General features: G+C 32.9%; 1 protein-coding gene across 1 annotated transcript in view; it reads right to left on the reverse strand.

Moving 5' to 3' along the window:
* LOC115242049 (ral guanine nucleotide dissociation stimulator) overlaps positions 1-16,325 on the reverse strand; it is a 43,926-nt gene that overhangs the window by 12,863 nt on the left and 14,738 nt on the right. Inside the window, 1 exon segment of the mRNA XM_029818065.1 lies at positions 143-247. Within this exon segment, the coding sequence (XP_029673925.1) occupies positions 143-247 (105 nt within the window).

The raw sequence follows: 16,325 nt of genomic DNA on the forward strand, positions 1-16,325 counted from the left end.
AAATTAAATATAGAATATAATTTATTAAATATAATTTATTATAAAAATCAATCAAAAAATTAAAGAATCGTAAAATTAAGAGAAAATTCTTAAACGAGGAAACAGAGATTTTTTTATATGAAAATATGCGAGGAACGCTCACCGATGCCGAGAGACTCCTTGTAGGCCGGTGGTATCGGACCTTCTTCAGGTACACCGTGTATATGACGCCGTCGCCCCTCTCCTCGCCCCATAAACGCCACGTGGGCTGCAAAAGCAAAAGATCGAACATTGAACTTCGTCGTGAGCAATCCGTAATCAGTGGATGTTGCTGACACTAATGTGATCGATAACGAAGAAGCCTTCGGGGATGATCTACGCTTCTAATTTCATGACAGAACCATCTCCTGCCTCGAATTAATACGTAGAGCGATTAAACAGGATAATCTGGAGTAGACAGAAATGTTTCGCAATCCCTTCTCTCTGTGATTCAGTTGATTTATTTGTTGTGTCAAGTAACCGGGATTGATATTTTAGTAACTCTACTGTGAAATGCTGATTATTATTACCATTATTCAGTGATAACTAAATTTAGTTGAGAAATTAAAATTTTCCACAAAATTAATAATTACATATTGATGTATTAATTAAGTCAATATTATATATATTAATTATTGATGAGCAAAATTAATTACTATTAATATATATATATATAAGTATATAATTATCTTTATTTAATTGGTAAATTAATATAAATTATCCCTTCTCGAGACTGGCTTTACATATTACTGAATATTAATTTTTTCAGATACGCTCTGTCATTTCCAGCAAGTTTTTTTATAATCTTTCGAATTATAATTCGTTATATCTGTTGAAACAAAAAAGAAATATTTTGAAACAATTTTTATGCAAAAATAAAAATACAGATAAAACAAGAGATGAATGAGAAAAGCGTTAAAAGTGAACGATTAATATCTATTTCTATAAATCAAAATTATTAAAAGCAAAAAAAAAACCATAAATTTATATATTAATCTTTGATTTTTGATTTAATGAATAAATCATAAAAAAAATGAATCACGTTTATGCTTAGTAAATATGTGCTCACTAACATGTGTATATACATGCAAATGTGTTTTTCAACAGTGATATTCTATGTCAGCTAGTCTGCATAATTAATTTCAGCTTGATAAAGACTTACTCATAGCATAATGACATAACGCGTATGATAAACATAAAGGTAGTTATTCTTTGGCTAAGATGTCTCGGCTTATCATCTATGTGAAAAGAGATTGTAATTAGCAATTTTTTCCGCGAAACAATTCCAAACTAAAAATAACGATCAGCTTTGTTTCTCCGGACAGTTTAATATTAAAATCCCTTCTCTCTGTGATTCAGTTGATTTATTTGTTGTGTCAAGTAACCGGGATTGATATTTTAGTAACTCTACTGTGAAATGCTGATTATTATTACCATTATTCAGTGATAACTAAATTTAGTTGAGAAATTAAAATTTTCCACAAAATTAATAATTACATATTGATGTATTAATTAAGTCAATATTATATATATTAATTATTGATGAGCAAAATTAATTACTATTAATATATATATATATAAGTATATAATTATCTTTATTTAATTGGTAAATTAATATAAATTATCCCTTCTCGAGACTGGCTTTACATATTACTGAATATTAATTTTTTCAGATACGCTCTGTCATTTCCAGCAAGTTTTTTTATAATCTTTCGAATTATAATTCGTTATATCTGTTGAAACAAAAAAGAAATATTTTGAAACAATTTTTATGCAAAAATAAAAATACAGATAAAACAAGAGATGAATGAGAAAAGCGTTAAAAGTGAACGATTAATATCTATTTCTATAAATCAAAATTATTAAAAGCAAAAAAAAAACCATAAATTTATATATTAATCTTTGATTTTTGATTTAATGAATAAATCATAAAAAAAATGAATCACGTTTATGCTTAGTAAATATGTGCTCACTAACATGTGTATATACATGCAAATGTGTTTTTCAACAGTGATATTCTATGTCAGCTAGTCTGCATAATTAATTTCAGCTTGATAAAGACTTACTCATAGCATAATGACATAACGCGTATGATAAACATAAAGGTAGTTATTCTTTGGCTAAGATGTCTCGGCTTATCATCTATGTGAAAAGAGATTGTAATTAGCAATTTTTTCCGCGAAACAATTCCAAACTAAAAATAACGATCAGCTTTGTTTCTCCGGACAGTTTAATATTAAATTAAAATATAATGAAAATTCAAAAATATCGCGGATTAAAATATTAATATACTTATTAAGAGATATTAAGAATTTAATTCATTTGATAACAAGTTGATTTAAAATATATATGTATAGAGTGTGTGTGAAAAATTATAACTTATGAAATTTATATAAATATTTCTATTATATTAATGACATATTAATACAATAATCTTTCGTGTTCGAGAGACTTTGTTGTGATTGATTATGGAATAGATATTGGAATGCGATACGGACACCTCGCTCTTATTTGCTTGGCATTGAAATTCCGTAAATAAAGCAGGACTCAGAAGCCGTAAGGAGCTTAATGTCAGAATCGGGCGTGACAAATGCGAATTTGCGTTGACATAAGAGATTGCAACGAAGCCGTACATTCAAATCATAAGCAACAATCAAAGCGGCTGGAAAAAAAAGCGTGTCATTGCCACCTGGATTTTCTTGACATCTCTGAGAAAAGACTTCGCGGTAAAACGGCTGGAAACTATGGAGTTACGTTATACCTGTTTCCCTCGTATTTATCAAGAAAATTTAACTTTGTCACAGGTATTATTTAAAAAAAAATAGTTAAGGGAATTATATGATTTATTTTAAATTTTTATGTAGAATTATAGATTGAATTCGAAAATAAAAGAGAATTAATGCCGAGACGTAAAGTTAATGTAAAACGAAGTAATAATTAATTCTTATTAAATGTGGAAAATTCTTATTAAAATGCACAAAATATCTATTTTTGGCTATAATAATTTCTTCTCTTGATAAAAAATTGATGTAAATACTTTAAAATTAAGTACTATATTAATATTTAATTTATCTTATAATTTTTAATTTGATATAAATTATTTCTGATTTATTCCGTAATTCAATTTAGTCAACATGACAAAAATTTATCGCGTTAATAATTTTCAAGTAAATTTCAACAAAAAGAATTTTTCTTTTAAAAATTTATTACTTAAACTAATTAATTTAGATAAACAAATTTCTCGTGCGATTTAAATATTATTTAACATAGCTAATTTAAAAAGTTTAAGCAGTAAAAAATGTCTCGATGCTGTCGCGGTGCGAACGAGACTTAAGAGAAGCTGGGGGACCTCAAGTCCACCCGCTCACGCCCCGGAACGGCCGGGCAATTAGACCTGCTCGCAGGAGGAACCCGAGCGTAACTCGGGTCCCTCGTACCTGTGTGCTCGTCCTTGGGAATCGCTTCCCCGGAGTGTCGATTCACCATTGTTCCACTGTAAACGGCACGAGCCGGATCTCACGAGGCCAGTTTCTTACGCAAAGAGACGCGCGGGATATTGCCCGATCAAGGCTAAACCATAATTAAGAGAATTTCCGGTAACGTAAGTCATATAGAATTATGTGATATTATTAATCGATTGTCTCAAGATAATATAACGTTTTTTCCCCTCGAGATATTTCTAATTTTATTGGTGCAGAATAATTTGTATTTCCAAAGCAAATATTGTAGTACGTTTATTTAAAATAAATGATCGAATTCATGAATAAGGAAATGATTTCGCGACAATCGGGAGCAATGACTTCCAGCAACGAAATATCCGAATTTTAATGCTAGTCTCGCTGTAAACGGAATAAATATATCAAGGAAGTAGAGCCGTGATTCGCGTACGTCGGGAATCGATCGGCGACGAATGCAAAATTCACGCTATCACCGACCATAAGTAAATTGGCGGTGGTATAGCCAGATTGTTCGTCGCTTCTGAAACGTCGAGACATTTGTTGTGAAAATGGCGGATCTAGTTCCCCGACGGCGTCGCGGAATTTCAAAAATGTCCCGCCGGGGTCAACGGTCCGTCTCTCTCTCTCTCTCTCTCTCTCTCTTTCTCTCTGTGCGATCCCAAAATACACCCCATTATTCCCCGTCAAATTCCCGCGAAAAGCCACCATGGGATCGGCGGGGAACGTGGCTATTCGAGAGCAGAAACGCAGATGGTTGAAAGTCTTTGACGCCAGCTGCGTCGACTTTGTAAATCATATCCATCTAGATTTAAGACTGACGGTCAGAAATGTATATAGAATTTTTATCTTATCATTTTGACGTTTGTCTAGTGAAATTCGAGATCTGTCCCGGAAATTTTCCGAGACAATATATCTGATAAATAATGTATACACTCTATTATCTAGAATTTAGATAATAATAAGGATAAATAATAGATAATGATAGTTTTAATGATAATAACGCGAGACAGGTCACAATTGAAAATCTCTATTTTAAAAATTAATAAAAAGACTCGCTTTTAATAGCTTTACTAAAGGAAACTTTCCACGGCTGAATCATGGCTGTGCATTTAACGCAAATTATTTTCGCAGATTAATTCTTGTCGGACGATCGTCTTTTTCCATTCGGTAGACGATACAGTTCCGATGGCACTCTGACCCTGATTAAACGATCGGCATGCGTGTGTGAGAGCTGACATATATGTGTACAATTGGTGTGAGAATTGGTGTATGTGTATGCAATGTAATTCGAAGCACTCTATATTCATTACTTCCAAAGTTTCGGGCATGGAGATTAATATAATTACAATGCATCTACCGCAACTATATAAACGTAGTGCGCAATCCTGTTTATCATGCATTAATTTAAAGACGATGACGAAAGCAATGGAAAAAATTCACTATTTCCTTCGTGCATCTTAATATTATTATATGTATTCTTTTGTCGCAAAAACAATATTGCTAGCGCATGCAGATATACAGTGTATCGCGAGGAAAAATATTTCTCTAGATGCCAAACCTTTAATTTTAACTTCATAAATCTCTCTAAGATATATTATATATTGAATTGAAATCGGAATTTTATTTATTTTAATTAATAAATAATTAAGACTGATAAAAATATAAAGGAATTGATTAATGAGTAGATTTATTAAATGTTATATTGCAGGTTTCATTGTCTGCGTTAAAGAATTTTACGATTAAAAAATTTCTATTTTTCTCGAAAAACATGAAGAGAATATTATACACGATACACCCTATAAAAAATACAACAAATGATTACATCAAGCACACTTACAACAACAAAAGCGCTCATAAATCAATAAACTGAGAATATAAAATCACAGTCGGCACATACACGAACGAGAGATGATTTTATCGCGATCGATACGTTATCATCTCGTAATCTCTCGTCGGGATCCACAAACAAGACCACTTGCTCCTTCGAGAAATGCGCGTGCGACAAACGCGAGTCATCAATGAAACGAAGCCCAAACATCATATATAGAGGGATACAGCCATCCGTCCGGGTGTTTCTTTACCTGTTGCACGTACCACTGGGTGGAACTTTGGCACTTCCGGTGACCGCTTGGTTTGCAGGGTGCGCAGAGGAGGAGGGGAGCCAGTTTGTTTACCCCCTTGGCGGGGCGGACAGCGCCGGTCGCCGGTGTGGGCGACGCTGTGGGGCTCAGCCCGTCATCCCCCCCCAATACCGGCCACAGCATCCACGTGTTTTACCCTCTTTGCCTCCGCTTTCTCCTCTTCTACCCTCTTCGCTCGGTGTTAGCCCCCTTCAGTGCCCCCTCAATATTTTTTTCCTCGCAATGCCCTTTGCTCTTTTCCGATTCTTCTTCTTTTTCTTGTTTTTCCGTCCCTCGATACTCCTCTTTCGGACGCGATTTTCCTCCGGAGAACGATATGATACGACGCGATACGAGCTCTCGTGATGCCTGTCGCCGGCGAACTAAATCGACGTCTATCGACGTCGCGTCATCACGCCTCGGTGTCGATGACGACGGTGACATTCGCGCGCGATCGCTCGCTCGGGATACAGGAGCGTATCATCGTGTCGGGGAAGAAGCGTGTCTTCGATAGCCTGCAGCTGAAGTTTAAAGTTTCGATTGATTGAGCGCGTCTCGATAATCAATATTCGCGGAGTCACTTCGTCGTTACTTTGCAAATATGCAAAATAAAGTATAATTTTGTCATTATAATTCTAGCATAATAATCAATTATTGATTTTTATTTCTTTTTAGCATAAATGCACTCTCTTTTCTTCATTTATAAAGATATCGATTACAAATTTTTAAATAGCTTATAATTGATTCGTTTGCTAATTTATTTTTCAGAAAATCTGTGTGTTTTATTTTTATTCTAAATATCTAATATTGTCAATATCCGAATTTTTATTGAAATATTCAGAGACAGATCTAAATCATTCAGTCCTCGAAATTTATATAAATTTGAATTTTGTTTTTAAACATTTCAAATGTTTTATATATTATATATAGTATTTTTTATTCCGAATATATTTGAAGAACCCAGGTAGCAAATGCACGTCATTTGACGTCAAAATAACGTCATTAGTTGGAAAATTAAAAATATAAATGGATATCAATTTAAAAATATGTGTGTGAACTAAAACTCTTTAAGAGAGATAATCTAAACATTTTCAAATGCGTTTTAAAATGAATTGATTTAATTATGAATGACGATCATGAATACTTGCGACCCTGAGCAACAGAAACATAGTGATACATTTACGCTTATCGATGAGATAAATCATTCTTAGTTGAAAGCTTACACAGAGAGAGAGTGAAATAAAACAAATCTATAAAGAGCATTTTATTTCGCGAATGAAAAACACACACCTCCGCTTATCAATAGCTCTCGATAATTAATTAAATTTAAAAGGTCGAAGGTGACGTGCATATGTATTTCCGGTATGCGTATCGCGTAGGCAGGAATAACGATAAGATCCTTTGATTGCGTTACCTTTCGAAGTTAAAGGGCAACATACGAGAAATGCGTTGAAAGCCAAAGGGCATCAAACGATATTTTATCGAAAAAAGGGAAAAACGTATTACGGAAACGCAAAGCGATCACATTTTATTTTTTTCATTTTATCAAATACAAGTACAAATTATTATTTAATTATAATAATTATTCGCATTCAATTTATTTGATTAGTTTATAACGATTAAATTGTGTATCTTGTAAGATGGAAATTGCCGTTCTGATGAACCTGTCCGTGAGATATGATCTTAATATCAAGGGTTAAATGCATTTAGGTCTTTACAATGTGAAAATGTGACGCATTAATCTTTTCAATTGTCAATTTGTTACGTAGGTCGCCGACGCGTTTCGTTCCGCTAATGGACGATAATCTTCATTCCGCGAATTGTTTGTCGAGACTGTAGACACGATATTTTCATGCAGCGGATCGATATTGCAAAGCAGAAATAGAAAATCGAAATAACGCTGACAATGAGTGTAAAAAGAAATATTAATGTTTAATCTTTTGGAGTAAATATTTCCGGAATATTTTTAAAATATAATCTAAAAGAAAGCACGTATTATTATGCATTGAAGAGCGTAAAATCATTTCAGAAATATGCTTGGCGGCTATCTTTAGAAAAATGTATATCCAGAGATATCTTGCTCTCGAAATATTCTCTCGGAAAATAGAAATTCCAGAGTACCCTGGAAACATTCTATCTCACAAAAAAAAAAAAAAAGAAAAAAAAGAATTGGAATTATCAGGATATTCTTTGATTAACCATTCCCTTCGGTTACAGCTTTATATCTTCATTTTCGGAATAAAACTCGAAAAAGATTTTCGTGAAAAATTCTCTTCTATTTTGCAAACGAGATAAATGTCGACTTTGATTGCGGAGATAAAAATAAAAATAAAAAAAGAGAGAGGGAATATGTGCCCCGGACTCTCCGGGGGATTAGGCTCCTTTAATCGAGAGATACTTGATCGTCGAAATTCGATTATTGCTCGCGATTGGATTTCGCCGACTGGCACGAATGGGACGGACGTTCTATGACAGCGAGATTGGCCCTATTAAGTAGAATACAAACGACGATAAATGTGTCGATGCCCGTCGACGCCTCGTTCTGACAAACGATAAAACGATTAAATGATAAAACAAACGCCCCGTCCGTCGCGATCGCGACATGACACGAGAGACCAAGCCGTTTGTCGCAACCTTCACCTTTCTCCAAAAACGCGACACAAATAGTAAAAATGTCTCAATTTTATCATATATCAATTTGTCTTGATTAAAAGTAGTCCTAATACAAACTTTTTTCGATTTTATTCATTTTATTATAATTATTTCTGAATTAAAAACAACCATGGTATTGTCTTTTCTAAAGTCAAGTTAATTTTGTCATTTATTTTTAAATCAAATTTAATTATTATATAAATTTTTTTTAAATCTTGATCAAACTTTATTCATTAAAGTTCGATATTTAAGGATTTTATTTTATATCTCTTTTATATGCCTGTAAATAATTCTGAGAAAAAATTATTCTCTTATGACTTTTTTTTTCCTCGCGTTAGAATTGTATTATTTAGTATAATAATTAAAATTCTTTGTCTTTTATTTTGGTCGTAACAAATATTGAATATTAGAATAAATATATGACTGGATGAAGAATAATTTTAAATCAACTTTTTCGAATTTTTTGATTGAGTATTTAAAAGATAAATTGTTTTTCTGATTTTATTTCAATAATGACAGATATCGCAGTGACGTAGTGCTATCCGGGCTCATCTCACGAGGAGAGCACATGCAATTGGATTGCATTATGCAACATAAGCATTATCCATAAAGGGAGGCAGCGCGGCTTGTTTCGTGGCAGCAGGAAGTGCTTGACCCGTGTTAAGCATTTCGCGCTTATTTCTCTCTCTCTCTCTCTCATTTAATGGCTTTAATGGCATCGATGTAAAACCCTTCATTCGAGATGGGAAGCAACCTAATTGCTCCCGTTCCCGTGACGGGCCCTAAATCGGCCATTAATAATAATCGCTGTCTTCATTAATCCTCTATGCATTCATCCAGTGCATAGATTACAAATTTTTCTCTAGCTACGGGTTATTGATTTTTTGGAGAATATTTTATGAATGTCAACAAACGCTTTTCTGTGATATTTATTTTTTCAGGGATTGATATTGTCAGTGAGAATAATAACGACAATAAAAAATTATGATTTACATTCTTCCTCTGCTATATAAATAAATATAGCAGATATAAATTAAAATACAGATAGAGATATCTTTTTTTAAATATTAAGATAATTCAGGTTACCTTTAGTAAGGATAATCACATTTTTCATGCATTTTATATATGTATATTTGGGCAAATATTATTTATCTAGATATATTATTCGAAGTTTTGCTGATTTTCTTCTTTTTTGAATAAATATATGACAGAAATGCAAAAATGTCACGTGTCAGATACAATTAACACTGAGACAAATAGGCGTATTTTTGTGAATTGGGAAAAGAATACCTAACTAATGGGTTACTTGGTTAGTCATTCGTTAAGTCTATGCGTGAGACGCTTACACGTGCACGCGTGCATGTGTATGCGTATATTCGCACGACTCAACAATAACTGGTTAGAGTCTTTCAAGGTGTTTCTGCAACCAAGCCTAATGTTGCTCGGACGGAAACATTTTTCTACTGTATGATTTTTATCTCTTTCAATACATTATTTGTCGATCTTATTAATCCCGTAAAAGATGCGTGGACATTTTTCGGGATCTTTAAAGTGAAATATATGAAGAGTATATTTGTGAGAAAATAGATTGTTAAAATCAATCTTACCATCGTTAAACAAAACGATTGCTGTCTTGAATTGGGAAGCACGATCTCAAAATAGCAGCGAAATCGACAGCGGAAATGATATCCGAATGATTACATCGGCCGGGTAAAACAATGCACTAGATTTGATATAAAGAATTATACTGAATGAATGTATGTACGCGTTCGTAAAATTATTTTTACGTTTAAAGCGCCAAGGACAATCGCACTTTATAAAAGATTCTAGAGATATTTCTCTATATTTAATATTTGTGATATATGATAAAGCGAAAAGAGATATTTTCTTAAATTTTTACAAAATATAAAAATATTATTTAAAAAAAAAGTAGGTAAACCTAAGATTTTTATTTTTAACAAATACAGTTTCTTTATATCAAATTTCCGATAATTTTTACACTTGTCATTAATTGTCATAATTATTTTTATTATTAATTTTATTGACAAAAAATCTATTATTATTATTAATATTATATATTTTAATAGTATCACGCATTTTTCTCCCTCTCTCTCTCTCTCTCTCTCTCTCTCTCTCTCTGTCTTTCTTCCTTCTTGTTAATAAATTCTGAGTCCTCAAAAAGAGCGCATATTTAGATCATTTTTAAAATTATAAATAAAGATTTTACACTAGTACGGCGTTATTAGTATTATTATGTGATACGAGAAGTAAATAACGACGACAATGTTTCCAATGATAATTTATGTAAAGTATCGATTGCTCTAGGGAAGCAGATCCGATCCCGAAGAAAAAAGAAATGCGTCTCTTTACACAGGAAAATAGGAGTTGTAAACTTTTTGCTTATTATTTCTCTGAATTTCATGAATCATTATACAGCTGGATCGATTATAAACACGAGCAAAGTGCGTGCTCCAATGCACGTGATTCGAGCCACAATTGAAAGAAAAGAAAAGCTTTTTTCGTTGAATAATGTTAGTCTAATATTAATGAAAATTTTAAAAAATATTTAAAAAGTTTAGAGAATTTTTCGGAAAATGAAAAAATAAAATAAATTTTTTAAAAGCGATTTTAAAATCATAATTTTATAAATGTTCGCGAAATTATCGAACATCACTTAACAGGAATTAAAAAACACACTGATGGAGAAATATCCTTTGAAGTGAAGATTAGAAATATCCTTTGTTCCGATTACAATAGAAATTCTTCGATTTTCCGTTACAAACACGCCCGATGATCTCAGCGTCTCTTAATCACCTTCGTTTTTTTTTTTTTAATCGACAACGATGAAGTGACTCTCGCGCGGGATCGAAGGAACAGCTGCTCCGATTTTCGTTACCTGCGGATCGTGATTCAGGCCAGGTGCGAGTGGTCCGCGTGTGCGATCACCCGAATCGGATTTGTTCGAATCGCGAACTGTGTACGACCGGTTCTCACAAGAGAGAGAGAGGCCGAAATGACCGCGCCGTTTGCCGTCCCGACGCCGACTGACGCCGACCAACGACGCGGCGCGTTGCGTTGCAATGCGTGCAGTCAGTCGAGGATGCACTGACCACGCCGCCGCTACGCTAAGGTCAGGAACGTATCGTCGATATTCCGGATCCCGGGAACGAAAAATGGCAGGGATACATTCAAGGGGATCGATCTTACAATTAAAATTGCTTTATCTTTATCTTTATTAAATATTATAATTAGTATTAAATCATTTTTTTATCAAATATTATAATTAATATTAAATCATCTCTTAATTGATAATATAATTTATATCCAGAGAAAATGTTTTAATTGGATTATTTATTTAACATTTTTAAAACACTTTATTTTTTATAAATATATAGTTTTGTGGAATAAACAGAAGCGTGGTATCTAATTTATCTAATTTAATATTCTAATATATAATTAGGAAAAAATTATTTTCTTTTGCAAGATAAAATTTACTTACATTTGCGTTTTTTTATAAGAATTTCTAGAGAGTCGGTAATAAACTGGCGAAAATTGATATACATGAATGAATTTATTTTTGGCAGTCAGTAATCGTTTGAAGGATTCTATACGGATGAAGGATATAAAACGCAAGAATTTTAGTTCTTGCGTTTTATATCCTTCTGTTTGCCCGACGGGAACGGCTGCAGGATGTGCGGCACATGACAGACGCACACATGCATGACCGTTTGCGAGACTTTGATGAGCCTTTTCTACGCTTTCTACACACAATTCTGGAAACACGGAGGTCTTTTATGATTATTCGTAATCGCGTCTTCATCTAAAGATGATCATGTAAATTTAATTTGCCCCGCTGATCGACATTGATACAGCATCAATCGTATAAATGTCAAGAATTGATATCAAAACCATACGAATACCGATATTAAATTATATTATCACGAAGCTAGATATTTTTATTGCGATTTTTCTCGATAAACGATCAATGATTATTGATTATTTTTTTTGTAAATTTTTATGCAAATTAAGATTATTTTTTCAATTTTTGTTAAAATCCGATGCTAAAAACCAATGGAAGCTGCGAGAATCTCCTTTCATGGACGAAAGCGGAGACTCTTTCATCCCCATAAAACGACAGTCTGAGTCATCAAATCTTCCCCATATGTACTACCGTCTCTCGGAAAGAAAGAGCGACATTGTAAGGGTAGCGGAACGAATCCCAGACGGCCTCCATGAAATTGAACCGTAGGGAATAGTTGTCACAGATGCTATCTACCAAGGGCTTTTCCACAAGCATCCTTTCATAAAAATTACGGACGGCAAAAAAGAAATAGATTATTCTAAATAGTCGTACAAGTTTTTCCCCTAATAATTTTAGTAATATTAAAATTTTGAATTTAAGAATTTTAATAGTTCTATTTAAAGAACGTAAATTAAATTTCTGTAGAAATTTTTAATGCAATAATTTAATTTTAAGTTATTGTAAAATAGATCATTGGGGATTCTAATATTTAAATTATATTAAATAAATACTTTTGCAAGATTTTTGAATGTAGTTTTATCTCTTGGCAAAGCTAAGTGCGGTGATTGCGAATTTCATCAACTCACTCTTCAGAAAGTAATTCGTATGGCCTTTGATTGTTGCAATAAAATATTTCGTTCATATAAATACAGACGTCTTTAAAGGCGGTTATAATTTTCCAGCGATACCCTCGGGTTTGAATTCGAGCAGGCTATAACGATCGCCATTAATTTCTTTTGTTATCTGACAGAACTCGTGACGCCATTCATGACGCGTTTGTGACGTGGGAGAAGGCGTTACGCCGTCGTTGCGTCACCACAACGTCATTGTTATCTCGTGGGACGGGGCGACCGAATCGATATGCGCGCTCGGGAACTTCGTTAATTTTTATTTTAATCGAAACTGCTACTACGAAGCAGTTATTGCAAAATAAATGAAATACTTTTTTTATAATAAAAAGAAAAATATTAATTTAATATTAGAAATAAATTTAAAAATATTAAATTCATAAAATTTTAATAATTTTATATTCGAAGAGATACTAGAGAATTGATATCACGGATTTATAAAATAGCGAATGACCTCTTGCCGGATTTTTGGTAAAAATTTTGCCTCCGGCGAATTGACGTTCGTTCACCTCGAGACGTTGGTAAACTGCTTATTTTACTCTGCGGAGAGAAAGAAAGCGGCTTCTCAAACGAGAAGCTGAAGAAATTCTAGATTCGGGAATGGACCCCAGACGATTAACATATTTACAACTGGCTGCTGGACCTGTTTAGGCCCGTGACCAGAATATCCTCTTCGGCGTATTTTGAACTCGCAAAATATAAAAGAAGAGCTAAGCACCGCAGTGTTTCTTTTCAGTACATTTGTAAAGGCAAAAAAAAGAAAAAGATTTTAATGAGGCTTAAAAGAAATATTAAATATATTAGCAATTATTTATTTTGTCTGTTAAAGAAATATGAGAGAGAGAGAGAGAGAGAGAGAGAGAGAGAGAGAGAGAGAGAGAGAGAGAGAATAAACAAGAGAGAGAGAGAGAGAGAGAGAGAGAGAGAGAGAGAGAGAGAGAGCATAAACGAAAACATGATATATAAAATGTCTCGATGCTAGAAGCACTTTCAAGTTTATCAGGTTAATATACGCTTAAAGAAAGAAGAGAGACAGAGAAAGAGAAAGAAAAAAATTCCAGACTCTGGCATATATATACATATGTAAAGAGCCATAGAGAAGTGAATTCTCTCTGCGATTTCAAATAGGAGACGAATGCCACGTGCTCGATCAGTGGTAGTCAATCTATCTACGCGTTATCGCGTGTTGATTTTAATAAATAAATAAACTCCGTTACTCGAAAATCAAAATAAATTTAATTTGATAAATAATCATTGATGTATAAAGATCATGTGCCTGACAGAAGACCATATACGGAACATGTAAACAAATATATATGGCGCGCTTATAAACCATCATAGAATTCTAATATTTATTTTGTTCGGTAAAATTTATATATACAGTGATTAAGATATTTGTATGCTTGTGTAGCTGTGGATAAATCCGATTGTAATGATAGAGATTTCATCAAATGCAATCTATTAGACTCGCGGCCTCACAAAGTTCAATTTCTCGTTCCATTCAATTCGAGACGGTAGGAAAATCGCTTGATTAGCGAAAGTGTAGAAACTCGAGAGAACTTGATGCTCTCATCGTTTTACTTTCGTCCGTTGCCGCTCACAATAAAAGACACACGATCGCCGCGATAATTAAGCTCGACGAATGCGCAATTAAGTCTCGCGGTCGAGCGATCCAATTCGACCGACACACAATAGCCGCGAATTTACATAAGAAACCCACGTGGGCCCCATTTTAATACGTCGTCCATGCGCGAAATCATCATCGCGATTATTTTCAACGAGGGACCTTGAAGAGTTGCAATATTTCGTGGGAGAACGTGACTCAGAATCATGCGTGTTTCACGCGTCAACATATCTCCTCCAAGCTGTTTATTTTTTGATATAGAGACATAGGGGATTGTTTTATATTTTTATCGTATGTTATTGTATTTTATTATTCAATATTAATTTGTATTATACGTATATATTAAAAATAGAATTAATGTATTATAGTTATATTATGCTCGATTTTGTAAGTATTTTTTTGCGATATACTTAGTTAGTTTCTCAAAGAATGAAATTATGGTCTGCATGAGAATGATAGATAAGAAATCGAAATCGACAGTCAGGGGTTAAAGTTACGCGTAGTCAGACAGGATGACATTATCGCGATTACGAGGCTATTTTTTCCTGAGAATCGCTGACGGAAGCGATATATTGAAGTCAAGGTCGAACTCGTCGAAACAGTTAGCGGTTTCAAGTCGGTCAGGTCTCGACACCAAGTCAGAGTTAAAGTTCAATCCGGATGAAGCTAAAATACAGTTAATCCAGTCGGAATCACGTCGAAAAGTATCGTACTTTACGCCGCAAAATTCCGTTTTGTAATACTAGATACGTATAATATATCTGCAATTTATATAAAGAATATGCAAATGGATTATTGCAAGATTTAATTTATAAACTTATGTTTGCAATATTGATATATTTTTTTATTCTTTAAAATATTAAAAGATTTACTATTTTTGAAAGTCATGAAATTACGAAAAATTGATTAATTAATTTTTGCAGAAATATTAACTAACAATATGTTATTAACATCTGATTTTTACTTGAATTAAAAAAATTTATTTGCCACATATAAGATATAAAAAAATAAAATTAATTCTTAAAATATATTTAAAATTAACATAAAAAATAAAATATTATACCGAGCGAAAAGATAATTAATATCTTTAATTTTACGTCATAATTATAATAGATTTTGCACAACTCGCGCGACGACTCGTATCTCGAAAATATTTTTTACATGATAATTTAATTAGCTTCTTTACTTTATATATGCGTGTGTATGTACACACACATATATTGTTCAAAATGTGTGTTACATTTCCTTACGTGGGCTGCAACCTTAAGCACAAGTATGCCACATGTGTTGCATTCAAACAAGCAATTGGGCTCCGCGGAATGCTGGCGAGAGCTGCTGACGGTCAAACATTTGTATAAACGATCGGCTTGTATGTATAATAATGGTTCCAGCCGAGAATCAACAATACTTCAGACGAATAAAGAACAAAATTTCCATTAGTTCGTTCTGCATATATTTAGCACGTCAATACACGGCATTTTCCAGTTTTTTTTTTAAATATTAAAAAAACAACCGAGTACATCTATTTTTTTTAAACACGTTTTAAACATTTTTATTGTGTATAATATATTTAATTATATAATGGTTCAGAATCAACAATACTTCAGACGAATAAAGAACAAAATTTCCATTAGTTCGTTCTGCATATATTTAGCACGTCAATACACGAATACACGGAGTTTTTTTTTTAAATATTAAAAAAACAACCGAGTACATCTATTTTTTTTAAACACGTTTTAAACATTTTTATTGTGTATAATATATTTAATTATAATAATTATTTTTTTTAATAAAAATATTTTT

Source organism: Formica exsecta, unplaced genomic scaffold (genome assembly GCF_003651465.1).
Source record: "Formica exsecta isolate Colony F162 unplaced genomic scaffold, ASM365146v1 scaffold120, whole genome shotgun sequence".
NCBI lineage: Eukaryota > Metazoa > Arthropoda > Insecta > Hymenoptera > Formicidae > Formica > Formica exsecta.